This window comes from Kwoniella dejecticola, chromosome 2 (genome assembly GCF_000512565.2).
Source record: "Kwoniella dejecticola CBS 10117 chromosome 2, complete sequence".
NCBI classification, from domain to species: Eukaryota; Fungi; Basidiomycota; class Tremellomycetes; order Tremellales; family Cryptococcaceae; genus Kwoniella; species Kwoniella dejecticola.
The window spans coordinates 1,495,376-1,522,308 of NC_089302.1; the positions used below are offsets into that span (position 1 = coordinate 1,495,376).

General features: G+C 47.8%; 13 protein-coding genes across 13 annotated transcripts; 7 read left to right on the forward strand and 6 right to left on the reverse strand.

The window, feature by feature from the left end:
* Positions 1-1,665: 1,665 nt before the first annotated feature.
* Positions 1,666-1,896, reverse strand: I303_101999 (uncharacterized protein; the record flags this gene model as incomplete). Its single annotated transcript, XM_018405216.1, has 1 exon — positions 1,666-1,896. One exon carries the CDS (start codon positions 1,894-1,896, stop codon positions 1,666-1,668), a length of 231 nt encoding a protein of 76 aa, XP_018265497.1.
* A 215-nt stretch (positions 1,897-2,111) lies between these two features.
* Positions 2,112-2,383, reverse strand: I303_102000 (uncharacterized protein; the record flags this gene model as incomplete). The annotated part of the gene is made up of 2 exons (XM_018405215.2): positions 2,112-2,291; positions 2,360-2,383. The coding sequence occupies 2 exons, from the start codon at positions 2,381-2,383 to the stop codon at positions 2,112-2,114; spliced, it is 204 nt and encodes a 67-aa protein (XP_018265496.2).
* An 822-nt stretch (positions 2,384-3,205) lies between these two features.
* I303_102001 (uncharacterized protein) lies at positions 3,206-4,374 on the reverse strand (the record flags this gene model as incomplete). Its single annotated transcript, XM_018405214.1, has 3 exons — positions 3,206-4,050; positions 4,161-4,293; positions 4,369-4,374. 3 exons carry the CDS (start codon positions 4,372-4,374, stop codon positions 3,206-3,208), a joined length of 984 nt encoding a protein of 327 aa, XP_018265495.1.
* A 426-nt stretch (positions 4,375-4,800) lies between these two features.
* Positions 4,801-5,931, forward strand: I303_102002 (uncharacterized protein; the record flags this gene model as incomplete). Its single annotated transcript, XM_018405213.1, has 1 exon — positions 4,801-5,931. The coding sequence occupies one exon, from the start codon at positions 4,801-4,803 to the stop codon at positions 5,929-5,931; it is 1,131 nt and encodes a 376-aa protein (XP_018265494.1).
* A 207-nt stretch (positions 5,932-6,138) lies between these two features.
* Positions 6,139-7,271, reverse strand: I303_102003 (eukaryotic translation initiation factor 6; the record flags this gene model as incomplete). The annotated part of the gene is made up of 5 exons (XM_018405212.1): positions 6,139-6,209; positions 6,302-6,497; positions 6,646-7,051; positions 7,147-7,201; positions 7,262-7,271. 5 exons carry the CDS (start codon positions 7,269-7,271, stop codon positions 6,139-6,141), a joined length of 738 nt encoding a protein of 245 aa, XP_018265493.1.
* Positions 7,272-7,732: 461 nt separating this feature from the next.
* Positions 7,733-9,869, forward strand: I303_102004 (uncharacterized protein; the record flags this gene model as incomplete). The annotated part of the gene is made up of 11 exons (XM_065968455.1): positions 7,733-7,864; positions 7,971-8,083; positions 8,174-8,291; positions 8,363-8,460; positions 8,542-8,617; positions 8,703-8,795; positions 8,857-8,913; positions 8,978-9,039; positions 9,126-9,371; positions 9,505-9,628; positions 9,777-9,869. The coding sequence occupies 11 exons, from the start codon at positions 7,733-7,735 to the stop codon at positions 9,867-9,869; spliced, it is 1,212 nt and encodes a 403-aa protein (XP_065824527.1).
* Positions 9,870-10,313: 444 nt separating this feature from the next.
* Positions 10,314-12,973, reverse strand: I303_102005 (uncharacterized protein; the record flags this gene model as incomplete). The annotated part of the gene is made up of 6 exons (XM_018405210.1): positions 10,314-12,015; positions 12,113-12,163; positions 12,272-12,430; positions 12,489-12,508; positions 12,613-12,792; positions 12,899-12,973. The coding sequence occupies 6 exons, from the start codon at positions 12,971-12,973 to the stop codon at positions 10,314-10,316; spliced, it is 2,187 nt and encodes a 728-aa protein (XP_018265491.1).
* Positions 12,974-13,487: 514 nt separating this feature from the next.
* Positions 13,488-14,232, forward strand: I303_102006 (transcription initiation factor IIA subunit 2; the record flags this gene model as incomplete). The annotated part of the gene is made up of 5 exons (XM_018405209.1): positions 13,488-13,531; positions 13,603-13,690; positions 13,788-13,847; positions 13,919-14,007; positions 14,130-14,232. The coding sequence occupies 5 exons, from the start codon at positions 13,488-13,490 to the stop codon at positions 14,230-14,232; spliced, it is 384 nt and encodes a 127-aa protein (XP_018265490.1).
* Positions 14,233-14,944: 712 nt separating this feature from the next.
* I303_102007 (uncharacterized protein) lies at positions 14,945-16,478 on the forward strand (the record flags this gene model as incomplete). The annotated part of the gene is made up of 8 exons (XM_018405208.1): positions 14,945-14,990; positions 15,074-15,388; positions 15,562-15,766; positions 15,896-15,983; positions 16,053-16,085; positions 16,165-16,269; positions 16,341-16,388; positions 16,461-16,478. 8 exons carry the CDS (start codon positions 14,945-14,947, stop codon positions 16,476-16,478), a joined length of 858 nt encoding a protein of 285 aa, XP_018265489.1.
* Positions 16,479-17,318: 840 nt separating this feature from the next.
* On the reverse strand, positions 17,319-18,503 carry I303_102008 (uncharacterized protein; the record flags this gene model as incomplete). Its single annotated transcript, XM_018405207.1, has 1 exon — positions 17,319-18,503. The coding sequence occupies one exon, from the start codon at positions 18,501-18,503 to the stop codon at positions 17,319-17,321; it is 1,185 nt and encodes a 394-aa protein (XP_018265488.1).
* Positions 18,504-19,040: 537 nt separating this feature from the next.
* Positions 19,041-20,277, forward strand: I303_102009 (uncharacterized protein; the record flags this gene model as incomplete). The annotated part of the gene is made up of 2 exons (XM_018405206.1): positions 19,041-19,046; positions 19,132-20,277. The coding sequence occupies 2 exons, from the start codon at positions 19,041-19,043 to the stop codon at positions 20,275-20,277; spliced, it is 1,152 nt and encodes a 383-aa protein (XP_018265487.1).
* Positions 20,278-21,272: 995 nt separating this feature from the next.
* I303_102010 (uncharacterized protein) lies at positions 21,273-24,717 on the forward strand (the record flags this gene model as incomplete). Its single annotated transcript, XM_018405205.1, has 5 exons — positions 21,273-21,779; positions 21,892-22,198; positions 22,281-22,544; positions 22,612-23,558; positions 23,623-24,717. 5 exons carry the CDS (start codon positions 21,273-21,275, stop codon positions 24,715-24,717), a joined length of 3,120 nt encoding a protein of 1,039 aa, XP_018265486.1.
* A 757-nt stretch (positions 24,718-25,474) lies between these two features.
* Positions 25,475-26,719, forward strand: I303_102011 (uncharacterized protein; the record flags this gene model as incomplete). The annotated part of the gene is made up of 1 exon (XM_018405204.1): positions 25,475-26,719. One exon carries the CDS (start codon positions 25,475-25,477, stop codon positions 26,717-26,719), a length of 1,245 nt encoding a protein of 414 aa, XP_018265485.1.
* Between the last annotated feature and the right edge of the window lie 214 nt (positions 26,720-26,933).

Consider the following 26,933-nt stretch of genomic DNA (forward strand, 5'->3'; position numbering starts at 1 on the left):
CCACTCTCAAGCTATCTGCATCCTCGATACTTGTGTTAGGCTCCGAAATGATCCCTGTCCATCTTCACTATGCCGCTCACCGAGCGAGCATCATGTTCGCTCTGACCACTTCATGATGTCCTTTTCCCATCTAGCAATCTCGTCATCTTCGAATCAATTTCGCCACTCGTAGTCTCCGATGAACTTTTGAAATGAAATGAAGTTGATCCTTTCGGGCTCCATCAGTGTATAGAGATCAACCCAAGATCATATGTCACCGGTCTTCTTTGACTGACACAGTATGTCCTTCAAAGTGACATCTTCACCTATAGAAAGAGAGTTGCGAAGACTACCCGGGAGGAGCCAGTCATAATTGACGACTGTGATCTTGGTTTTACTGAAATCCTTGGGTAGTGGAGCAAAAGGCAGTTCATTAATCGATGGATACCGGTCGCTTGGCGTGTGGGAATTTGGCTCGAAGATCCATATTATCTTCCTAATTTCTCCTTTCAAAGCCGGGAAAGACCATGTACTCGAATCAATCGTCGACCAATAGCTATCACCGCAACGATAGGGCGACACGAAGATCAAAATCTCCAAGCGAGTCCAAACTGCTAAGTAACCTCTCAGAGTAAATAAGCGCAAAGACACATTGTGATTCCCTCTGAGTATGAGTACCTTGGGGTCACAGTTCGAAAGCAGGTTGCAGGAGGTTGTGAGATACCAGACGTGGCCTTGAAGATGAGCATCCCAGCCGTGTGGTTGGTTCGTCGGAAGAGCGATGTTCAGAACTTCGAGGTGAGGAAGTTGTAGACCACCAGCTAGCTGGGCACACCACTCCTGGTGGTGAGGAGCTATCGACAAATATTTCAGGCTTTTACTTGTTTGACCAGTCAAGTTGTCAACTTTGACGCTTCTGAAAGACGGATCTTGACTCGATATGTAACCATCAGCTGGTGCCAGAGTAACCCATTTATATAAAACCGGATGAGCGATTGACTGAAACTTCTTGGAGACAGCACAGAGTGAGGCGAGTGTCTCCTGGTCTTTGGAGGTGAAAGTCGAAATGATAAGGGAGAGAATCTCGTCTGGAAGCCGGTTGATCGCTGCGTAGGGCTCACTGATTGTGGTAGGGTGAGGATCTGCTGAGCTTGTATGAGACGGGTCTTCATGATCACTGGATGTAGACGATTGAGCGGAGGAGATGATGCTTCGGTCACCACTCTTGACTTCCGATGCGGGCTTGGTATGGTGTATCTCGTCAGCTCAGAGCAGGGGTTTTGAGGCTTTTGTCCACGAGGAAGACCCACCTTTACATTTAGATTTGTCATTGCGATTAGCATGTGCTGATAGGGCTGAGATCAAAGGCACTCGTCTATGAGTTCTGATGAGAACGTCAGTGACAGGAGTGAACAAGTGAGAAGGCAGAGTTTTCGTTGAAGTACGAAAAGGATGGCTCGTGCCCGTTCCTTTCGTTCGCTCATGCTGAACGTCATATCCGATGCGCACAGACATCCTTACTTTCATAAAATACAAATGCAGCGGCTGGTGGGCTGTTTCATGTGTATAAGGCAAAAGCTGTATGAAAAGGCAAATTGAATAATCTAGATACATGAACGGATTTGGGCCCATTGATGATGCCGAACCTCTTTGAGGCATCCACTAAGTTATTTAAAGCTGAACAATTCATAAAGCCTTCCCTTTCCAAGCAGTGTATTCCCCATCAAACACTCCGTTGGTGACGGACGAAAAGATCTCTTCGACGTTCAGCGCTAACTTCTCGATCTCGCCGAAGAAGTAGTATCTCGCGACACCTTTACTTTGACTCGCCAGGGCGGTGAACTGGACAATCGATTTCCAAGCTTGATTTCTAGCTTGGAATACTTTTTCTCGCGAAGGATTGTCTGTGGAGATCATGTTGGATGGTTTGTGATGGGAACAATAGCCAGATCGACAAGTGCTGCATTTCGTATTAGGCTTGGCAGGTCCGAGGCAGTCCAGATTGTCTTTGATGCATCGAGCGCAAGGGGAATCCCGGGGTATAGATCGAGGGTAATCTTTCTGCGAAAGAGAATCGTAAGCATCAGCCAATGACAGATCATCGGGAGCAAGCTGGTGTAAATTACCATGATTTATTCCTTTTTGCGAGACCAATTTCTGGCTCTTGCTTTCTTTGGGACATCGTCAACGCTGGCGTCTGGCTTCGCTTCTCGCTTTTTAGCTCTCTTCTTTGCCGGAGATGGTCTGGAAGCGAGAGAATCGTCGGACTCAGGAGTCAAGGCGTGTCGATATCTGGTCGATTGCTGATCTCTCTAATTGCGGAGTGATATGTGTTAGCGATCAGACTCGATCGTGTGGATTTCGAACCTGATGAACCTACAGGCATGATGATTGTGTTCAGCATTGCAGGGGTGTTCTCGTCAGAATGACGACCAGAAGATAACACGAAGACAAAACAGATCAACAGATAGACATATGTAGCTGGAGGTACTGTACAACAACAACGACGACAATAAACACGTCGTCCGTAATCGAGTTCATCGCGTAAACAAGTCATCTTATATCAGTCTGATGCGCACAGACAAGTCAGTCGTCAAGAGGTCCTTTCCGATCAAGTCGCGTTGGTTGATAGCATGTTCAAACCCTGATCGTGTTCTCGCGATTGACAAAGATATGAAGTAGTATCGACACCGATCCGAAAACCGCACGCAATGAGCTTTGGCATGAAATTCATTTTTGTGAGAATGTCATGATCGCTTGTCCTCTCCTCCGGATGTACACCCAGTACCGCCTGGTTTAGCCTCAAATCGATCCTCGTTTTCAATAGACATCTTGACACAATACTTTTTGGGAAAGTGCGGCAGGCATAAATCAGAGCCGATATGATGGTCACAACTGCATTTTCAGACAGGAAACAGATCAACTTCATTTTTTTTGACTGATTCACCTTTGTTATAACGCATCACCGTATAACGGACTCGAGGCCTTCCATTAGGGAATTTATGTCGAAGGGTGTATTATCTCCCTCAGATGCTCTTAGACCGATAGATTGCTTTTTTAATCTATACATGTTGGCCATGCCAAGTGGGATATGAAACGAGTACGTATCTTTACTTCAGCGATCATGCTCTACCGTCACTGGACATCTACCGTCACTAAACATCTGCTAAGGGTCATCCCCATGAAGTCACTGTTTGACCTGTACAGCAACAATCATAATTTCATCTTACCCTCTACGCTCGCGATCAATCGCCTTTTGCCATCTGACCATCTCTGCCTCATCAAACCAATCCCTCCAATCCTTCTCCTCTTCGAGGAACTCAGCGAGCGAAGAGAATTTTACGTCTTTCTGTTGATCGTCCAGGTTTTTAGAGTATCTATCTGCCCAATCGTACTTCGCGTGATGTCGGAATATACCTTCTGAATCTGTAGGAGAGGGCTCGTTGTATTCGCCTAAGGCATACATAGATGGAGGACCGACGTTGACAACCGTATTCCGCGCTTTTGGATGATAAGACATCAGAGCTCTCAACAGATTTCGCTCGATGGGATCGCTGAGGTGGTGAGGTCTTGGTGTTGGATCATGGGCAGCTGTTGGGTCGAAGACCCAGAAGACTTTCTTCAGTCTGGGAAAGGAAAGATATGGCTTTCCAAAATATTGATTGTACCCCCAATAACTGTCTGAGGTATAGGAAGATACGAAAATCAAGTCCTCCACACCGCAAGCCGTCTCATCCGAAAGGTGGACTCTGCCTTCCGAATACAAAGAGGCAATGTTGGCTGAGACTGAACAGATGAGGATTAGTGTGATAGGTTTCGTGTCCTTGACCAAATGACAAGGAGATTGTCTTCGATTGACAGTTGACGAGTGCAGACTACCAATCCAAGGGGACCCGCCAATGTCCAAGCGCATCGTTGTCAGGTTGGGAAGGTCGATATGTCGAGGTCTAGGGAGTCTACACCATCGTTCGTCATGTTGGGCAATCGTAAGTTTCTTCACCATTTCTCGAGATTCTTGCCTCCAGCAGGTAACGTTGATAGGTCGTATCTGAGATCCGTTGCTATTTTCTACTGCAGGAGGGGCCAGCCGCATTGATCGCCAGAGAAGCGGTTCAGCGATTGATTGGAATCGTTTCGATACGACGCAGCACGAAGCGAGTGTGCCTTGGTTATAAGCTGACAGATTTGGAGGATATTGTGAATGAGTTCGGCTGGCAGTTGAGGGACACTGGAAATATTTTTGTCTTGATGATTGGCAGGAGGAGATCCGGAGATGAGAGCTGGTTTTGGCTGAGCCTTTCGAGCTCGTTTGCGCTGTTGATAATCTCGTCAGCGTCGAATCAGATGTGAACAAAGGAGTGACATTACCATGGACGATCTGTGACTCACCACCATTTTGGATCCAGGTGATCAATTTCTCAGTATGTTTCGGAGAACGGTGATGCCGAAAAGGAAGCAGAAGAGTGGCAACGAAAAAGAAGGGGAAGAATGAGAACGAGAAGGACATAAAAGATGCAACTCTGGTCTGACATTGCGTTAAACAATATACACAATCGCGTCAACCATGAACGTGATGACAGATACCATCAAAACACGTCACTCTCATAGCAATGCAACATCAATGTCTATCTCTCTGCCACATGATACTATATGATGCGCACGGACATGACTGAGAGTGGGGAAAGGACCGTGCGAAGGACACGTCACTCCCCTAGCATCGGCGTATATTACTATGTTCGACTCAAGTGTTACAACATCTCTCTCGATAAATTGCCTGACATTCCCAAAGCAATTCATTCCGGCTGACCGTTCCATGGCGAGATGGACCTCGAAGTAAAGCCCAGCAGTCCCCCAAATCACCGGACTCTGCCAAGTGAGATCATTCACCAGATCCTCTCCTACTTCTGCATTCAGGACCTCTCCACTTTATCCGACTGTTCTCTGGTCTCAAGGCAGTTCAACGGAATTGCCACTCCATTATTATGGCGATGGCTCTATCTCAAACCACCTACCACAATCCATACCGAACAGGACGCCCAGGAACCCAGTCATCAAACCAAGACAGAGAACTGGACAGTCGACTTACTCAAGCACGTCAAGATTCTGAGTATATCTACACATCAAGAAAATTGGTGCGCCCATAGCAAGATTATCTCCTTACCGAACTTAGAGGTACTCCGTCTGAAAGTCCATAGCGAGCTATCAGGTCGATCGGAATATCATCACGAGCTGAATTTCGGACAGCCTGAACACGATCCCCAACCATGTCCACTTGTAAAAAATCTGAAGCCAAAGGTCATCATATGGGAACGGACTGGGTATTCTTCTTTGTGCCTCGACGAAGCTCCGTCTTTACCCACCTCGGTTTGGTCGCACGTCGAAACTCTGATTTTCCTCGCGTCATCCATTGACGCTGGGACTCGACATACGAGGTGCAACTTCAGTCTTCCCAAGGAGATACCCAAGCTCAAGAAGATATACTGGATATACGATCCTGTTTCTACTTATAGGGACGAAGAGGTACATTGGTCGGATCAGGAACCATTCTGGAGCTCGATTCCAAAGCTCGACACCTGGGTGTTACTCAACGTCATCCTCAGATCGCCTAGATGCGATATCGACATCGTCAATTTAAGATCAACGGTATTGAGACGTAGACACCTGCGTGACTCGTTCACCGAGACTCAAAAGCTGATGAAAATTCAGATCCTGAATGAGATGGGATATGAGCTGGAGGGAGCAATGGATCAAGACTTCATAATTCCGAAGGACATGAAATACTGTTCGGAACATCTCAGCTTCCTCAGTATGGCTGAGTTCATTGCAGAAAAGGATGCAAGGGGGTGGTTCGAACCATTCGAAGTACGCGCATGGCAGGACGCGATGTATGAGGCGGAATCTGGGACAGAAGAGGAACGAGAGAAGATGCACGACCAAAGTCTGAAAGAGTAGAGTAGGGAAGGAGAGCCCGTGTAGCATGGTTTTTCAAATGCAGTAGCCCGAAGTCTCAGCCTCGGATAGGTGATCGAAAGCTAGATTTATGCGTTACATCGCCGAGTCCCCCTATAACATGTAGATCATTCTATATCTTACGTATATATCCATTCGACTCTGTAAATGTCCATGTGACACATGTTACAGTATTTTAGGTACCGGTCTTTATGCGTAATGGTCGATGAGCGAATCACGCATTTCATTGATGACAGCAGCCGAAGTTTGACCTTGGAGACCTGTCGAGACGAGATGATCAGCGTCAGTAGTGAACTCCACAGGGAATCATGGACAGATGTCACGGGGAATTGAGCAGGAAAGAGACACCCACGGAAAGTAGCTTCGATCACACTGATTTCAGTAGCAGTAGTGTCCAAACCGGTGAAAGCACACCAGTCGTTGACTACTAAACCTGCTCCGATGACTTCCGAGCCTCGGTTGACGGTTCCTGCGACTAACGGTACTTGAAGAAGGGATGATAATTCGTCGAGCTCTGATCGGGATGTTTTAGGGTGAACAAGACCTCCCTGTGAGCAAGGCGGGGTATGGTCAGCCTCTTCCTCTTACGTATGCGATTAGGCAGTCACGTCTTGAAGATCAGGAAAGAAGAGAGAGGTGATTGATTGTGTTTGACAAGGAGGCAAGGGGGCAATGAGGCAAGGACGAAATACTCACTTGATTCGACAAAGCACAATAACTCCCCACCAAGACATTACTAGCTACAGTCTGTCTGAAAACCTCTACCTTTAATGTATCCGCTATGATCTCTTCCGTCTCTCGATCTATATCCGGGTGGACCAGCGCCACGTAGTCGTTACATGCGATGACGTTTCCCAATGCAGACAGACGCTCCTCGATACGTTGGATAGCGACTGAGGGGGGAAGGGAGTTTCGAAGATGTTGTAATTCTTGATCGGTCGTTGTTGAGGGTACCAATAGTCCATGTCTGTTTCCAGCTGTCAATCTACCGACAATACGTGTTCCGCCTATCGTAGTGTGGACGATAGGGATGACGTCGGATAGCTCAGATTCGAAGACCGAGTAGAAGTTGGTAGAGGAAGCTAAGGCTGTTAAACAGTAACTACAATACCAAGCAGCCATCTTAGATCAGCAACGGTTCTACCGCGTGACGCGAGCGGCAGCGTCCTGTCAGACACGACGAGATAAAACACGCACGCATTGGTGAGTTTGGAGAATACTCCAATATCAGTGGAGTTTTCGAATTGGGTTCCTATACGCGCATTCCTCGTCAGTCCTGTTCAAGACAAGACGAACGATGAAGAGTACTTACGGACAGCCATGATGTAAGACTATGATTCTTTTGTTGTTTGCTCTAAGGTGGATCCGGGTGAAAGCTGAGAGGATCAGGTGCTTCTCTGATCCTAGGTGATTACAGATGTGTCTTGAACTACGTTTGGAAGGTGTGATATTGTGTTATATACCTTTTTGATGATACCTTTCATCGATGACATTATTGCTGCTGCTGCTTTCTCAAAATAAAATTGCCATCGGATCCGAGGGAATCATCGATACTTAAAATGGGTAACATAACTAAATTAATCACTCGTACCTGATTCTAGAACTGTAGCGAGTGCAAGCGGATTCACGTAAATAACCGTTGACGTCCAACATTCTTTCGTTCGTGCTAATGATATCTCAGCGTCGGATCCGCCATATGCTTCACTCACAACGCTAAGCACAGGTCAGCCAATTGTACCGTCTGAGGAAATAGCAGCGACTCATCGGAACGATTTGTCCCAAGATGAAGCTACAGCAATACATCAATTCGTTCATCGACCCTTTACAATACGAAGACCCGAAAGCCTTGATCCGTTTGGTATCATGCCATAATAAGACTTCGAGGGGTTTGGCGGATACCGTAGGCCACATAGACGTGAGTCTGGCTGCGCCTTCGCCGGATGATCAGACTCCTGTCTCCATTTGAAAGCTCGTGCTTGATCGCATGCATGCTCAGTGAGATGATGCCTTGTTGCAATCAGGAAAGACGCCTCAACAATCCCGGTCATTCATTACCTGAACCATGGGATGGAATAGCGATTCGACATTGTGCTTGTGTGTATGCTCTGTACAGTAAGAAAGACTATCAAGAAGCGTGAGTCTATCTATCTGCTCACCTCTCCGTGATCTGCCGTCCCAGCTCGCATACAACAGCTCGACTGAAATTGTGTGCAAACTCTTGCAGATACACGCATCAAAATGCACTTCTAAGCCTGTTCTACCGATGGTTCCAAGATCAGTCCGCTTGGGTCTTGCCGGTCCTGTATATCTTGCTTCAAGATCTGCGGGATTTGGCAGAGCAGGTAAGCTGATCATGCACTGTCTGAAGTGAAAAGACGGAATAGCTTACCGTGAATGAATGTGCCGACTGCAGGCAGACTCGATAGCATATACAAGCACGGGCAAAATGCCTTCTTTAGAAGAATGCACGAGGACAGTAAGCAAAGCCTTTTCGATGTGTGCGACTGACCGGTAAGCCATTTGTATTCTTTACTCTATGCATGGGCTGCCCGTAGATTCCGGAAGAGTCAGCTGATATTGATTATACCGCAGAACATTCAAGGGGCCCGAGTCGAGGCGGAATGGTGTCTATCATATCGCTTGTCTCAGTTTGAAATGTTATTTCAAGGTTAGTGAAAAATAACCCAATGTCGTATTCAGCTGTTCTGAATTGGACAGTACAGCTTACATGTCTGGCGGTCGTCCGGTCGTAGGTTGGAAAACCGAATCTGTGTAAGAATATCATTAGAGCCGTCATCTCCGATGCAAAGACTCCGCCTATCAGCGAGGCTCCTCTCAACGATCAGGTGAGTCCAATCTGGAACCATCCCGAGACTAGGTTTCACTTGGTTCTGATACATAGCCCAGGTTACGTGGCATTTCTACATAGGGATGTTAGCTTTCCTGAATGGCGAAGATAAAAAGGTGAGCTTGACGCTTACAGTCTTGTGAAAGAGCTCAGAGCTCAGACCTCACGTTATATCCGCAGGCCGGAGAAGAGCTAGAGTGGGCATTATTGAACTGTCCCGCAGACGCTCAGCGGAACCAAGAGTGAGTCCGAACATCACAGATCCGGGCTATTCTGTTTCTGTCGACTGTCGATAAGAATTAGCTGATCATTCCGACTTTGCGTGCAGGTTGATCCTCACATATCTAATACCTCTTCATTTGTTACATGGCTCATTACCTTCTCGCCGTTTACTATCGCTCCATCCAAGACTAGAAGAACTGTTTCTACCATTCATCAACGCCATCAAGTCCGGCGATGTGCGGGAGTACGATGAGAGGCTAGATTGGGCTCAGCAAAGATTGGTCGGAATGAGCACTTATTTGGTGATGGAACGTGCGAGAGAAGGTGGATTGAGGATGTTATTCAAGAAAGCGTGAGTCGCAATTTCCGTTATCCATTGTCGTTTTTGACCTTGTGACACTTGAGGCCATCATTTCGAAATCCCCCTTGGAGGCTAGGTGTATCCTAACCCTGACGGCCTGGCTGAGCTTCTTTGACTTTGATAGGTGGATAGCAAGTGATAAGTCGACTCGAATACCGATAACGACATTCCAGATAGCCCTCAAATTACACGGGGTCGACGTGGACTCGGACGAGGTGGAGTGCATGGTAGCTAATATGATATATAGGGTAAGTTGGCATTTGTTGTTGTTATCTTTTCTTCCTTCGGTCTTCTTCTTCTTTATAAGTAAAACCGTCCCAGAGCTTGTCGACAAGTTGAACCCGGATGGGATGAGAAGCATCTCGACATGTCGCTGATGAAACGGTGCATTGACAGGGATACATGAAAGGATACATATCGCACGAAAAGCAGATGGTCGTATTAGCAAAAACGAATCCGTTTCCGAACTTGACCAGTATAGCGCGTTGAGACATGAAAAGCATAGGGTCTCACAGGGAATAACGGTTTCCCGAAGGGGAGAGATGTAATAAAGCTCAAAAGTATTCCTGTCATTAGTGGTCACGCGGGTCCTGTATGATCATACCATCTCATTGTTGTAATAATATGAGATCAATCTATCGACGCTGGCAACCGCGCGGATTCCGGATTCGGGGATATGCTTGCTATCTATTTGACTACTGAAAGACACATTGACTCGAAGGTCGGAATCAATCGAACCGCGATTCGTCAAAGCCAAATGCATTGAAGTAGATATACACAAGTTAAGCAAATCATAACGGTCGAATATTCGTAGAAACCACAACAAATGCAGATTCCCTGTCCACTAGAATCCTCTTCTGCTAATGATGTACGATGTCAAGCCCGGACGGAGACTAGATCATTGAACAATAGATTTGACACTGGGTGAATGACCTATACGACTGTATGCTCCTGCTCCTGCTTTTTTTCCTTTCCCTTTGCATCCTCCTGCGTCTCCATCTCCACCTTTGCATTCTCTGCCTCATCGACCCCATCTGCAGATTTCGACCTCTCCTTGCCTCGTTCTTGCTCCTTCTCTTTCTTGTCTATCTGATCATCGAAAGAAGATTTGGACGGACTCGATATCTCAGCCGGGACCAACTTACCCTTCCCCTTGATCGGCGAGGGTATAGGTGAATTCGAAGAATTACTCATACCGGCCGTCACGGCGGAAGGCGGTTTATCGGTTTTAGGCGAGATTCGTTTCTTGCCCTTTAGCGGACTCGGACTGGGAGACGACGTCGATGTGGACAGTGGGTTTACTTCTAATTTAGGTAAACCCGAAGATGGCGTCGATGTAGTTGATGTCGTCGTAGTCGAGGTATCGAGCTCAATCGCGTTTTCCGTTGTGCTGGATGATTGGCTATCTTGTTTCTGCTCGTCTGCATTTGAGTGAGATGTGGAAGAAAGGTCTTTATCCTCCATCTTGTTGTCTCCCTTGTCCTCTCCTTGACTTTCGGCCGATGTCGCGTCTGCCGTCGTTTTGTCACGGTCCATCGAAGCTGGAGTTGAGGCATAAGCCGACTCTGCCTCTACAGTCGGAGGCGAAAGAGGTGCGACCGTCGTGTCGGGTCTCAATTCGCCTTTCTCTTCGAGCAATTCAATTTCATCTTTAGGTACGATCTCCTCCTCCTCTATGTCTTCCCCATCTTGCGACACTTCAGCCACCGCGTTCACGCGTTCTGCTGTATCCGTTTGACCATCTTGATCTGCTTCTGCCTCTTCAGCAGGTTGATCCGCAATCGGAATATTCTCGAGATTCTCCTCTCTCAGCTCTTCAGGCGGTTCCGTCCCTAATCCCTCGGGTATATGTATGGCGCTTTCTATACTCTCCGATCTATCTCTACCTTTACTTGGTGACGATGTCGACAACGACGATTGAGCCTCGGTAGCTCCCGCCTGCGAATTTGCTGAGGAACCGGGCAAATTAGGTACATCGCTTTCTCCTGCCCAATGCATCGTCGCTCGAGGCTGTTTACCCCTTCCCAACGTCCCTTTGCCTCCGAATTTGAGCGGACTTTTCGGTTGGTCACGCAGCGTTCCAGCGGAGAAAGAGTCGGCTTTGAGGGTTTCATTCCGCGTTGGCGCAGGTGGTTTGACAGGAGACGAAGTGTCTCGGCTTGGAATAGCGGTATGAATCGGGGCGACATTTTCCGTTTTGGGAGGTACCGTTGTTGAAGGTGGTAATGATCTGTCTAAAGATTGTGTCCTTCTTTCTTTCTGCTGTGACCCCGAACCATCTTGTCTACCCCTTCCTTCTCCCCTCGCTTCACCTTCACTTTTATCCTCGTCTTCGTCTTCTTCGAGCTCATCACGATCCTCCTCCTCTTGCTCTTCCTCTTCTTCTTGAGAGTCATCAGACGCATCGTCCTGCTGTGTCAGATGAGAACCGATCACTTCCCTAGGTATAGGTAACAGAGACGCTCCGACCAGCTCGTATTTCTCGCATAAGCCGACGAATCTTGCGTATAACGAGGTTTCGCCTTCGGATAGTTGGAATACTTCGCGATGGTGGTAATATGCGTGAGAGAAGATACGGGAGAGACGCCTGAATAGGGAGGGGAAGTGTGAGACGGATGATGGAGGGATTTGCATTCTACAATTGTAATTGAAAGTAAGCATATCCATGTGATGGTAGCCAAACCAGCAGAATTTTTGAATAAGAATGGAATCTGAAGGACTCTTGAGCTCACCGAGATGGGAAGTTTTGGGAAGAATTCAGCAATGCAGTGGTTGAGTCCAAGCTATATGTATGCGGATGATAACAGAGGAATCAGCTCTTAGACTACTCTATGTGAGGTTGGGCCACAGTACTTTTTGTCCAGTCGAACCAGTAAGGAAGTGCTACTCACGTATGCAGAATATAGTCTATAGCAGAACAACTTTCCGCTCCTCCTCCATGTGCCGAACAGAGGTAGAGCCACTCATGAGCCTTCATATCGGGGCATGTCTCTCGATTGCATATCGGTAATAAAGCAGTGAGCAGCGGCGTCAGATCTATCGGTATGCGTCTGGGGGTAATCCATATCAGCCAGCTGAACAGAAGTACTCATATACAAGCCAGCTGACCGAAGATGTTCGTATATCCACTACCGGAACATACATCAGCACAGCTTCCTTTGTCAAATGATGCTTAGATTGGACAACTCCTCGTACTCTTCATGCTGTCATGCCACAGAAAAGGTTGACTCACGACATTCCTATCTGGCCCTTTCCCGCCGACACTCTTATCTCCCACCGGCACATCTACAAGACCAACCACATCATGCGGATCATGCCTGACTTTCAGCGAAAGATATTCCGCTAATTGGAAAGGTCCGTTGAGTGATGATAAATCCGGGACGGGCGGATTGGGCGGTAGAGGGGGTATCTCCTGCTTCATTCCACTCTATCAGCTTCTGTCATTCGAACATTCCCGTCTATGCCACCGATGGCGATAGCTCATTTACGGGAAGGCGTTTTGATCAGTCTCCGCTTACAGATAGCTTTGTCCCTCTCCTCAACCTGTATATACTGCTTTCCCCTTGCGAAGCCGTTTGAGGCGGTATAATCATATTTCCACTCGGCTTCTATCGCTCAACACCAGTCCAGACAGGTTCAGAGGGGGGGTAAAGCACTTGAGACTGCCTTGTTGTGATGCTGTGTCGCTCGGAATTGGTCGTGTGAACACCCCTTTCAACCCGTATTCAGCGACTTGATCACCGTTAGAAGTCTGATTCATTCGCATACTCTAACGTCAAACGCGTCTCTCGGCATCGTGCCACGCGATGATTCCTTCCGTTTTTTGATAGATTTGATTCCGAGTCAGATAATGGCCACCGATACAAGACGAGCTGATGCAAGGTATATAAGCGGATCCAACACATTTGTCATTACTTCCTTATCCCATCTTATGAACGATCAAAAGCTTGCGAGCATCCATAAACCTAGAAAACACGCTCGCAAGCAGTCTATGACCTGACGAAATACGAATGACCGCTACCGAGCTCTTCTGAATCTGAACTTCGCTGTTCCTCCACTCTCCTCAGAGATTACCGGCAGAATAAGAAGTGGGAATTGAGAAGCATCATGTCGTCCGGCCAGAGTTACTACGAGTTCTATCGTGGCTCAAGGTGAATCATGAAAGCTAGCACTTGTAACAACTCCTACAGGCAGCTTACAATTGAGACATCACCTCTCACAGTATTGGTACTGCCCTCACGGATGCTCTGGACGAACTGATTACTCAAGGTGATATTCCCCCTCAATTAGCTATGAGGGTTTTACAGCAGGTGAGTCTCTGTCTATGATGCCTTCACATCAGCTGCTTCTATCTCGCATCCGCTTCATATGTGCGGTAGCCTAGCTGATTGACGTGATCCGCTGCAGTTCGATAAATCCCTAACGGAATGTCTGCAGAAAGGAGTAAAGAATAAGACCACAGTCAAGGTGCGCTCACTCAGCTTCTTCCTGATGGAGTCCGCGATCTGACAAGCTGATCCATTGCCGTACACGTTCAGGGTCACTTGGCAACGTATAGACTGTGTGACGACGTATGGACTTTCGTGATCAAGGATCCTCAGTTTAAGATGGAAGGAGCTGGCATCGCGTAAGTGGATTTGTTACTATATCGGATATCCTATCGCGGAAAACGGCTCTCGACAAATCCGAGAACAGTATTCAGCTCACGTCTCGGCCCAAATCGCTGACCTTGACGGATTACATGCACAGCGCGGAAACCGTTACGGCGCCGAAAATCAAGATAGTAGCTTGTAAGAGTGGAGATGCACCTGAGGGAAAGAAGAGCGGGGCGAAGAGCAACGATTTCAACTAGAAGATAATCAGAAAAGTCATCACAGCATATTCACCCGGACGAGGAAGAAAAGGTGTAGTTCGGGTGGAAAGTTGTTGGAGGGATCTGACGGAACCGAAGTGGATCCAGACCAGGATGCAGATCCCGCTAAATTCGACAATCCAGGGGAGGTCGATGATTAGCAAGAATGAAAGATCAGGAATGAAGAATGAATGTCACTTATTCATGGACTATTGTAGAGACTATACAACATGTGTATGTATAAGTATTCGGATACCTTCCAGCAGTTCAAGTTCTATCTCTCTACGGGCAGGCTGATGGCCATGTTCCTTCCCATCCAAATCCCGCTGAATCTCCTTCCTAACTGCGCTTACTGGTGCATGATTTTCCTCGATGATCGGAGTTCAAGCTGCTATGCAATGCGGTCCGCTGTATCGTACATCTTGACTATGCATAATGAAGGCTGATCTTCCTTTTTTCCTCTCCTTAATTCTTGGCCTTGATCTTGGATATGCCACACGGGGTTCTCTTCCTGGTGACGTAATGAAGGGACCGATGATGCTGATGATGCATGATTCATGATCCTCGTTGTCGGATAACCGTCACATTCCAACAACGCCTATGCACTCACATTTGATCCTCACTTATCCATATTGACTTCGCAATAGAAAGGATACAAAGAACCCCTATCTCACTCTTCACGATCACACGAAAACAACATATAGCAGGCAGGATGGATTTCATCAAGAAGATGGCTCAAGAGAAGCTTCAAGACGCCAGTGAGTCTTCCCCCATTTTTTGTCCGCGTCGTGATCAAGCAGTTCTTTTAACTGATTCACTTGTCTTGTCTGCTATTCCTCAGTGGGCGGCGATGAGAACAAGCAACAACAGCAACAAGGCTACAACAACCAACAACAAGGAAACTACGGCCAACAGCAAAACCAGGGTGGATACGAGCAGCAACAAGGTGGTTATGGTGGAAACCAAGGCTCATACGGTGGTAATCAAGGAGGTTACGGTGGGAACCAAGGGGGATACGGTGGGAACCAAGGCGGTATGTCCGGTGGATACGACCAAAACCAGAACTTCGGACAAACTGGTGGTGCGCAATACAACGCTCCTCACGGTCAAGGCGGTGCCGGCGCGTCTTATGGAGGAGGTTCCGGTGCTCCCACTAGTGAGTGAAGCCAACTTACAACCGAAACCCAATTGTTCTGCATCAACCGCTCAATCCTGAATCCCTTGATTCTCGCTGTCGGTTTCCCGTCTTCTCCTGCCCTTTGATCCGGAACCAGGAATTGGTGTTAGTTATTGATCAAGCTAATAACGCAATATCGATCGCACTCGCAGTTAACGAGAACACCGCTATCAACGCTGCTAACCAACACGCCTCCAACGGGAGCGAGAACTCTTCCTTGTTCTCCACCGCCATGAGCTTCCTCAGTAACATGAACAAGGACGACGATGATGTCGACGAGCAGAAAGTTCAGGAGCAACATCAACAGGCTTACAATCAAGGCAATGCTGGTGGAATGAGCGCTAATGCTATCGGAAGGTAGGTCTTCTCCTCTTCGTTCTCCTACTGCTTCATCTGCTTCGCTTCACTGCTTCCGCTCGCTTTATATTTTCTCGCCATTATTAATGGATAAATTTCTAACCATGATCTAACCCGGCTCGATTGTAGTGCCGCCGCTTTGCAAGCTCTCAAGCAGTTCACTTCTGGAAACAGCGGTGCAGCCGAGAAATCCAGTGGAGGGGATATGCAATCGAAGGTGAGTCAGATAACACTTGATCACTCCAATCTACATGATTCAAGCTTATCACTGCGCGCGATACGACAGATCATCGGTATGGCTATGTCTGAAGCTGCCAAGGTACGTCTATCGTCTCCTTTCCATAGCGGTAGGGTGTGATCTGATGGATACAGCGCTAACATGCCCTTGATTCGATCAGCTCTTCGACCAATCTGGCGGTGCAACCCAAGGCAACAAGCAAGACGCCGTCACTTCCGCCGGTCAGACCATCATGAAGCTCTTGATCAAGTCCCAGTTCTCAGGTGTAAGTGAAACGTCCCTTTCTCGCCTTGTATACAGTACATTGTTGACGATGATGGGGCTTTTCGAACGTAGACCACCGGCGGTGGTAACTCGGGTGGTCTTGGTCAATTGATGGGATTGGTGAGTTGCTTTACCCCGCTGGGTTTCTTTTCTTACATTCTTTGCTGACTAAAGGCGTTCTCCGGTGAACAGGCTTCAAAATTCATGTAAACAGCATTATTATCGCTACGTGAGCAACATGATGAATGACACGAACTACAACTCACCAGGGGCAGGGGTAAGAAGTAGAAGAAGTACACGAAAGGATATGATCAAGATGCATGTGATATCAATCATCTCCACGTGCACAGGTATCGCCCAATTTGATAGCATCTTTTGATAGTCTGAGAATCAAACTTGACTGTCTTTCTTTTTCCCCTTTGGCGGAAACTCATTGCCCTCTGAATTTCAAGATTCTGCCACCTCCTCCCATCTTTGCAGCTCATCTTCAGCTACCCGTTCCGCCCAATAACTTTTTCTCGCCTCCCACTCAACCAACGGAAAAACTCTAAATTCTTCTGCCTATTCGTGGATTCGCTCTGGTGCCCATCCTTGTCTGCCTGCCATACACTTTGACTGATACTCAACGATCTTCTTGAACAATTTCTGAAAAGCATCGAGATAGCAGATCAACGGCTCGTTCTGCGGGAGAACATCTCGATCCCTCGTATCCTATACAAGCCTCTTTCTACAATGTTGCTCAAGGCATTTGTGTACGGTGGGTAATAAGATACAAGCGATGTTGATCATGTTGTTGGAGATAAGAAGGGCAATCGCGATAGGGTGCGTCTTGTGCAGCACGGAAGTCACTGTATGTGAGCCCTTAGCAAGTAGTTTGTGGACCATCCTTGCATAACGCACGTCACGGTGAGTCGTACTGCCGCTGAGACCTGCGAGACGGAGAGTGTTACATGGAACATGAAAATGTATGGACGCTGGATATGAACAGAAATCAAAGCTCTGCAGGGATACAATACGTACGAGCCATTACAGATGCCATGACCCATGCCGTTATAATTTTCTTTGCATCGCCTCCTGCCACTTCTCGATCTCGTCCTCGTCTACATAATCGGGCCAATTTCTCTCTTGCTCCATCCACTCGTCCAACGTCATAAAGACGAGATCCTCCCTTCTTCTTGCTGCGAGACTCTCACTTTGTCCGCTACCAGACAGGTCATACTCCAGTCGAGCAGTGATGATACTTGCTATCTCCCCCTGGAAGGCGCCTGCAATTTGTGCAACGGGGACAGCACGTCTCCTTCGGATGCTGTTTCGATAAGCCAGTCGAACGGATGGACTCAGAGAAGTGATCAAGGATCCTGAGTTGACGCATGTGATTTTGATTCTCGCTGGAGCATTGAATGGCCACATGAGTCCCTGTGCCAGGTGACCTTTTTGTCTGTCCTTCATGTCTCCGATCCAAGTGGCATAATCACGATGTGACAAACCATGCACATACTCGAGGTGCCCTGCGGGTTGGAAAATCCAGATGATACCTCTGAGCTCCGGCATATCACCGAAAGAAGGGAGTTTGGGTACGCTGCTATATATCCGACGGGAGTAATGGAAGGGAAAAATCGATTCTGCAGGACTGATCCATATGAGCGTTTCGACTTTTGAGTACACCTCGTGGGTCAGAGATTGGGATGCATGGCTTCTGTCGCTGATTGCATGGTCGGATGTCTGGACGATCAAAGTGGTCGGCTTGAGATTGTTGATTAATCTGCAGCCTCTTGTCAGTCTTGCTGTGGGCGTATCGTTATTGTAGCTACGTGTCCTATCTCCGAGATGCAGTGTTCCCGAAGAATGCAAGGCGAGCTTGAGCAATTCGAGACAGGGAAGTTCCAACTCAGCCATCTCCCCGTTCTTGCACCAATCGGGACTATGATCTTCCACAGTAAGACTCTTGACCTCGTTTTTCACCTTGGATATCATCCTTTGTCCGTTGTTCATAGCTCCGACATCTTCCCTTACAGTACTAAGATATCTCTCGTAATGCGCTTGATATGTCCAAGGTGTGAGCTTGAGGTCTCGCCAGAGGGGTGGCGAAGCGATGTTGTAGAAGGATTTTGATACTTGACAACATGCCAAGAGCGACTTGCGATCTCTGGTACACTGGATGATTCGTAGAATGATTTCGTTTGGGAATTGTCTGAGGAATGCGGTAATGCTGTCGTCCGCTCTTTTTCTCTTCATGTTGAGATCAATATCTGACTCAAAACGACATCTCGTCAGCTCACTGGAATCACACAAGATATGGGCAGGAGTAAGTTTATCAGATACTCAGATGGGTTTGGCTAGCTCAACGGAAGTGAGGGTTGGAATCCCGATCGACCTCTCGCTTCTGACGCAGCTTTCTCAAGGATGAAAATTAGTGAGATGAAATGAGAAGAGAATCTGAAGGAAGGATGGATGAAAATTAGGAATTGGTAAAAGCATTTGGATAGAATCGCAACTATGGAGCACGAGGGTCCGAGCGTTGGAGTGTAAATAACTGTGCACGGTGAGCTGATGATGACGATGGTTGACTGTACTGTAGGGTTCCTCTGGATTGCAAAGATCAAGTCACCAGCAAAACACGTTGCACACCACAGACATTTTGTACTTTTCCACTACATCAAACTATTCTTTCCTTCTTTCTCTTTTCCATAACCTTTGAACCTCTTTCAACTCCATTCTGCACTTGTCGCTTTCGTCGTACACGACACCGAGACGTTGTAGCGCTGCAACATCATGCCGGTAAGTCCGCCATCATTCACTGACTTACCGTCTCTGGACCCGCTACAATTGCTGACCGGACATTCTTGTGTTTCCTTCCTTTCAGACTACACGGACAGGCAAATCATCCTACAGACCATCCGACAAACCCTATCCCTCGATCCCAATCTCGACTTTCGTCCACGATCCTTCACGACCTACTCTTCCAAACGAAATTATCCGAACGATACTTTCCCATTTGGCTGATGACAGGAAGCAGAAAACCCTCGCGTCATGTTGTCAAGTCTCGAAACAAGTATACGCAATCGCTTCACCTATACTCTGGAAACACCTTCGACTTACCCCATGGAAGACGGATGAAGATGGCAGCTTAGTACTGAATGAAGCCAAGAAGGATTGTGGCAGTACGAAGACTCGTCAAAAGAACGGGAGAGCCTTGAGGAACGACGTGGAAATCTTTTCGCTCTACCACCATGATGCTGATTGGTGCAAGTCGGAATCGAAATCGACACTTCAGCTACCCAATGTGCAGACTTTACACCTTTACTATGACGACGACATCCTGCTGCACCAGGATTGCAAATACAGCAACAATTGCAGGTTGCTCCGATCAGTAAAGCCAAGAACTGTCGTTCTTCACAATGGTCATCTTGGAGGTAGGTTCACGCCGGCGGATAATGATTTTCCAACGCAGATTCTTCAAGAAGTGGAAGTACTGGTTTGCGTGATGGATGAACCTACACTTTATGAGGCATATGTTAGCGACTGGGACATTGCGGAACTCCCCCGACTGCCCAAAATCCAGAAAATCTACTACATCATCGATCCTTTCAACTGCGAGCACTATCACGGATGGGCGTTGAACGAGTGGATGTGGCTCATGGTTTGTGGCGCAAAAAGTTTACTATGTCGATTGAAGGAATCTGCCGTTGTCTTCGTTAATTTGGAAGCACTCGCGCTGTTCGGTGAGGAAGGCCTCACGAGAAGACCGCAACATGTCAGCCAGCGCTTTCTGAAGGAGTTACATGACGAAATCAACTCCCATTCCGAAAAATGGAATAATCCCTCTAACACGAGCTATGATTTAGAGGAGCGAAAGAAAGCTGTCAAAGCTTTGGCGCTCGACGTATTTGAAGAACAGGAAGAATGGTGGCGCTATGTCGACAAGCGAACGATCGATGAATGGAAGAAAACGATGAAGTCATATGAGCAAGCGGACGAACCGAACGAAGAGAATAAGGACCACCAGTGATGGATTAGCAAGCTTGAAGCGTAAACATAATCTTTGTCTCCGTGGGCTGGATATTACGTCAATATGAATAAGCTCGCAAGCAGCTGTCGATTCGTCACTAACATCGAGCGAACGATAGTATAGCACACAATGGCTGAGATATCAGATGAGAACGGGGAAACGTAGTAAGATAGTAATATACGGTGAAATCGAGAACCTATGTCATGTATGCATACTGTAGATAACAAGTCAGGTTGAGCCGATGTCGCTGGCGACCCAAAAAGGTTCGATCTTCCTGTAAGGGGTCACTTCGAATGGTCCATGTGTCGTTGGCAGCCGTGTGTGCAGCTTGCTGCTTTTACGATGTGCGAGAGTTGACACGCGTGAATCAACTCAGATACCACCGAACGTGTCTCCGCTGATCCAGTGCGATCATTGAGGATCGAAATCCATGCGGTGATGATCATCTGATCTGCAGCATATCTATAAATACATCATATCGCCCGAGCTCCACTCGCAGCTCATGTCTCCCAAACCTGTAGACTGGGATAGCTCGTAAGTCCAAGAGTGGAGGTGAGTCGCAATGTCACACTACCGATCAAAAGGCGTCTGAGTCTGCTTCTCGCCGATGTCAATTATAGGTCTTCCCCGAAAGCCTGTTGCAGGGAGCTGTGTAAGCATCTGACGCTTATGGTCTTCCACTCGAAGGGTTTCACTCGGAGCGGCACGAAGCTTCATCCCATCGCCTGCTTAGTCGACGGTCAAAATAGGTCGTTGAATTTAGAAGAATAGAGGTACCGGCGTTGTATTGACCGGATGCAGCGCATGGTGAGGTGCGTCATCCGGCCCGAATCGACCGGTCAATGCCGCACCCAAAAAACATTTCTTGACGTGTTTAACTACCTTCTATGACTTCTGAATTTCACCTTCCTACTTCTTCATTCATCAACAAATACACGCCTGAGCAGTACTATCGAGCTATACACAGGAACAGATACGGATAGCTGTCTGGGAAGATGGTAGGTATCATAAAGCTCATCACCGCCCTTTCGGTGGGAGCTTCAGCGGTCCTCGCCTTGGGAGAAAAAAAAGTAATCACCTTTCCAACGCATCATTCGTCCGACGACATCCTCGATTCCGACAGTCAGACTGTCTTCAGCAGCTCGAAGCACGGCCATAAACACGACGACGACTTTCTGATAGCGAACGCAAAATCGCATTACGCTGCGCCTTTACTTCTTTCCTCAAAAGACGATGTAGCTATCCACCTTGCTGCTCAATCGTTCGCCCACGATGTTTACCGAGTGACAGGTATCAGACCCCATATATATAACGACTCATTACCACACCATGTGGATCGGGCTATAGTAGTTGGAACTCCTAAAAATAGTATAATAGAACATCTAAGGGACAATGATTATTCGGATGAATTGATTGGGAAATGGGAAAGCTACGATGTTAGAGTCACGGATAAGCCTCTGCATAATGTGGAACAAGGTCTGATCGTTGTTGGCAGTGATAGAGTGAGTACCTGACCTCAGAGGCTGTCCCCTCCGCATTCTCTTCTTCTGTTAGGGAACTGTCGTCTAGAATGCTTTTCTTCGCCCGAATCATTGAAACTGATGACCTCTTTAGCGAGGCGCCATTTACGCCCTCTACACTTTGACAGAACAGATGGGAGTATCGCCCTTCCATTTCTGGTCCGATGTGCCCGTTCGACCCCACTCCGCCATCGCCTATCTCTCAGACGAGGTTCTATCTCATGGTGAACCGACAGTCAGGTACCGAGGACTTTTCATTAATGATGAGCATCCAGCTTTATGGAGTTGGGCTGCGCAACGATACAAGGTCAGATGGGGAGAGCCGGCTTTCTTGCCTGAAATGTATGAGATGTGGTTCGACATGATGTTGAGACTGAAGGCAAACTATTTCTGGCCTGCTAGTGAGTTTCCCACTTTTCCGTCCCTCCTCCGTCCTCCTCTTGCTTTCCTTCGCTGCGTCTGGCTGATGATACTGTATTTCAGTGTATGCGTCCATGTTCGATATTGACGGTCTGAACGTCACCAACGGATTCCCCAATGAGCCTACTGCCGGTCCCAACCAAGTTTTGGCTCAGAACATGGGTATCGTCATGGGAACAAGTCACCACGAGCCGATGGCTAGGAACAAGCCTGAATGGGATCGAGAGGGTCAAGGCAAATGGGATTGGACCAATGATGACTATTTGATCGATTGGTGGACCTACGGAGCTGAGCGAGCAGTCGGCAAAGAGACTCTCTTCACTTTGGGTGAGCCGTTCTGTGACGTTCCTGATTGCTCTATGGATCTCTTGCTGAAATCTCTTACACCAATAAGGTATGCGAGGTGATGGAGATATGCCTCTCACTGGCGCGAGCAATGCATTAGTCGAGAACATCACTTCGATTCAACAAGATATCCTCGCTAAGACGCACGGCAAAGACATCAACGAGATCCCTCAGATGTGGTGTATGTACAAGGAAGTCGCCGAATACTACCTCGACGGCCTCAAAGTTCCGGACAATGTCATCACCCTTTTCGCCGACGACAATTGGGGTAACATCATGACCGTTCAACCACCTGGAAAAGATCACAAAGCTGGATCAGGTATCTACTATCACGTCGATTACGTAGGCATGCCTAGAGCTTACAAGTGGATTAACACCATTAACATGGTCAAGACCTGGGAACAAATGACCATTGCCGCTGCCTTTAACACCACGTCAATCTGGATCCTGAACATCGGTTCTTTGAAACCCCTCGAACTTCCTGCTGAACACTTCCTGCACCTTGCATACGACCTCGATGCTTGGCCGATAAATTCCGTGGAGCGATACCTTGAGCTATGGGCCGAAAGAGAGTTCGGAGCTGCAGTCAAAGAAGAGACCGCCGACATCATGTTCAAATACGGCATGTACGCGTCAAGGAGGAAAGCCGAATTAGTCAATGCCACCACCTGGTCTCTCAACAATTACGAAGAAGCAGAACGAGTCACTGGAGAATGGCAATCCATCACCGACCGGGCTGCTAAGATATACGAAAGCCTTCCAGAAGATACCAAGCCGGCTTTCTACCAACAAGTCTACATGCTATGCTTGATGCAGACCAACCTCAACAAGCTATACATCGCTGCAGAGCGATCCAATTTGTATGCCGCCCAAGGAAGGAACGCCGCCAACCAATATGCTAAAGAAGCGATCGATGCCTTCTTCCACGACGCCGAGCTTACCGATTCTTTCCACGAGATGCTGGATGGGAAATGGGACCATATGCTCGACCAAGCTGTTAGTTCGATTTGTTTGTATATATCCGCAAGAGGCTTTTAGCTAACCTGGCGACGATATATAGCATATCGGCTGGAATACATGGCTTGAACCGATCAAGGACATTATGCCCCCTGTATCGTTCAACAACCCGTCCGTACCCGCTCGAGAAGGTATCCCCATTCCTGAACTGGGTTACGGTGTGATCACCAATATCCGAGTCACCTTCGAAAACTCCAAGGGCTCTTGGCCAGGGAACACAGCTTTCAACTGCCCTCAAGGTGAACACTGTCACACACCCGAATTACTCCCTATGGACCCCTTCGGCGTCAAGACCCGATGGGTCGACGTCGGATCCGCTGGACCTAAATCTACAAGCTGGAAAGTCGACCATGACGACTGGTTGATCGTCGAGCCTCGATCAGGTCAAACCAGGAAAGATGGCTCTTTGGATACTCGAATCCGGGTATCCGTCAACTGGGATAAAGCTCCAGAACAAGGTCAGGGGACTTTCTACCTCAAAGCAAGCGACGGTTCTGAAGTCACCATTCTCGTACCTATCAACAAGTACTCTGCACCTTCAAGCGACTTTGAGGGACACGTGCAAGGTGATGGCTACGTAGCTATCGAAGCTGGACACTATTCTTCGAATGCCCCAGTCGAGGAATACGCTTTCCACGAGATGAAGGGGTACGGCAGGACATTGAGTGGGGTAGAAATGTTCCCTCGAACCACTCAGAACTTCACTATCGGAGAAGGACCTAAACTCACATACGATTTCTGGGCTCATGATTCGGGAGATGTGGAGATCGATGTGCAGATTGGACCAGCCCTTAATTTCTTGGGTAAAGATGCCACATTGGCTTTCGGTCTTCAAGTTGATAACCAAGAACCGCGAATAATCAACCCGATCCCTACGAAGCAGTTGGGCATGGTAGCTGATCGTGAATGGAACAAGCCCGTGGCCATTGGCGCGGTGCCGTACGACTGGATAGAGATCGTGAAGAACGAGATCAGAAATGTGAAGTCGGAGTGGACCTTGGAGGAAGCTGGAAGACATACGATCACGATTTGGGGAATGACGACTGGTTTAGTGTTCGAGAGGATTCTGGTAGACTTCGGAGGGATACAGCAGCGGGGCTACAGCTATCTCGGACCTCCTGAGAGTGCCCGAATTTAGTCAGGAGGAAGGAAAGAGGGAGGGAGGATGAAAAGTGGAACGAAAATGGGCGGATATTGATTTATGAGGCCGCGCGCGTTTTCAGTAGAAAGGATGATGCAACTGCCACATGCCTTCGAATTTTAACAACCCCAAGCCTGTGTGGTTGTTCGCAACACTGCGAGCTGAAGATCCAGCTGCAGGATTATGCATTGACCATCGACTCTGGTCGCCCAGGGGCGAGCCATCGAGAAGTATATCTGATCAACGGAAAGGCAGTGTATCTGGTCGAAATAGTACAAATCCGCGCTGCTCCGATAAACACGGGCTCGATTCATTCACGCTGCGGGGACAGTTTCCATCTGGACCAGCTGCTCCCTGCTCCATTCAAAAGATGATCTGCTGCTATAGAGCGAACCATCTTAATGATCTTGGCCGACGGAATTACCGCGGTGCGGAAGAGAAATAAACTTGAGCGAATGATTATTCACCTCAGGGCGGATTGTCCAGCCTTTACGTTACTCAACCCATCCATCTGTTGTACTTCCGCTTCACCTCGGTTTCCCACAGTGGGAACACGTCATGATAACCGAGACAGGACTCGCACGTCTTATTCATATGGACCTGTCTTCTACTTTGCTGATTCATGCTGGACGCGCTATCAATCATGTATATATAGAACGTGTACCGTGGTGTCTGTATAGATGCCAGTCTTCGAATCAGACCGCACTGGAAAGAACAATATAGATACTTGTGTACAGCTGTGTATTGCTGGAGAATGACTAAACCAATTTTGATATCCGGTGCAGGCTTGGCCTCCCTCCTTCTCGCTCGATCACTACTCCGCTCGAAAATCCCCTTCCGGCTATTCGAAAGAGACGCCTCTTTATCGTTCAGAGGCCAAGGATACCGACTCCGACTCTCGAACGAGGGTCTAGATGCGGTAGAGCAGGTCCTTGGTCCTGAAGATTTCGCTAAGTTCTATGAGATTTGCGGGAAGACGGGCGGTAGTGGATTCAAGGGGTTTGACGCAGTGACTGGTGAAGTATTGGAGGAGAAAGGTCAACCACAAGCGCAATCTACATCTAGCAATGATAAAGATACCGGATTGAAAAATGAAATTCAAGATAAAACTGCACCTAAAGCGAATTCGTTGAGCAGCAGAGATTCGAAAATCGTTGGAATTGCTCGAGGGGAGATGAGACGGTTTTTCTTTGAAGGCTTGGAACAGTATACACAATTCAACAAGAAAGCTGTAGACTACGTCGAAACGCCGGATGGAGATAGTGTCAAGATTGTGTTTAGCGATGGGAGTGAATCGGAAGAAGGATCAATGATCATTGCTGGAGAAGGTATAAAATCTAAGATAGCCCAGAAGGTATCAGGAGGAAAGCTGAAACACTACGATACACGCATCAGGGGAATACACGGTCAAGCTCCCACATCAGCATTCAAACCCCTCGGAGAAGGTGTGTTCAGATTTAAGGATCCTAGAGGTTTATTCGTGATTACAAATGTTAGGGCGAAAGATATGGACGATCCGGATATGCAATTTGGCTGGACGATGATCGGTCAACCGGAATTAATCAAGATACCGAATGACGATTACACGATCGTAGGCAAGACCGTCTCGGATCTAGCGAAGAACCTGACCTCGGGATGGGATGAGAAATTTAGACCCCTCTTTGCAGAGATGGTGGAGAACGAAGCTGCGTTTTGGAAAGTCACTTGTTCGACGCCCTCGGGTGTACCGATATGGGATAATCACCCGAGGATCACGGTCATTGGAGATGCGGCGCACTCGATGACTCCCGCCGGAGGGCTCGGGGCGAACACGGCACTTAGAGATTCGGCGCTGTTAGGGCAACTGTTGAAGGATGCAGGAGGGTATAAGGAGGGACTGACGGAAGAGTATGAGGAGAAGATGAGGGTGTATGGAAGTGAGGCGGTTGCGCAGAGTTATGGGATGGCCTCGAAGGAGTTTGGAGTGGAGATAGATGAGAAGACTTCGTCGACTGTGTAACGCTGGAATAGGATAGCCATATGTGGAGTATGGGTGTAATGCATTCGACTTATACGCTACCGGGCGGAGATACGGCGAATAAGGCGAACTCAATGCGTTATTACACTTGTAAGCAGCAGGCTTGCCTCGCGGTCCTTGATCACCATAACCTCTCGTATCCACCGCCTATACCCTTTCAGTCTACTCCAATCTGCATTTGCGTCCTCCATTCCGT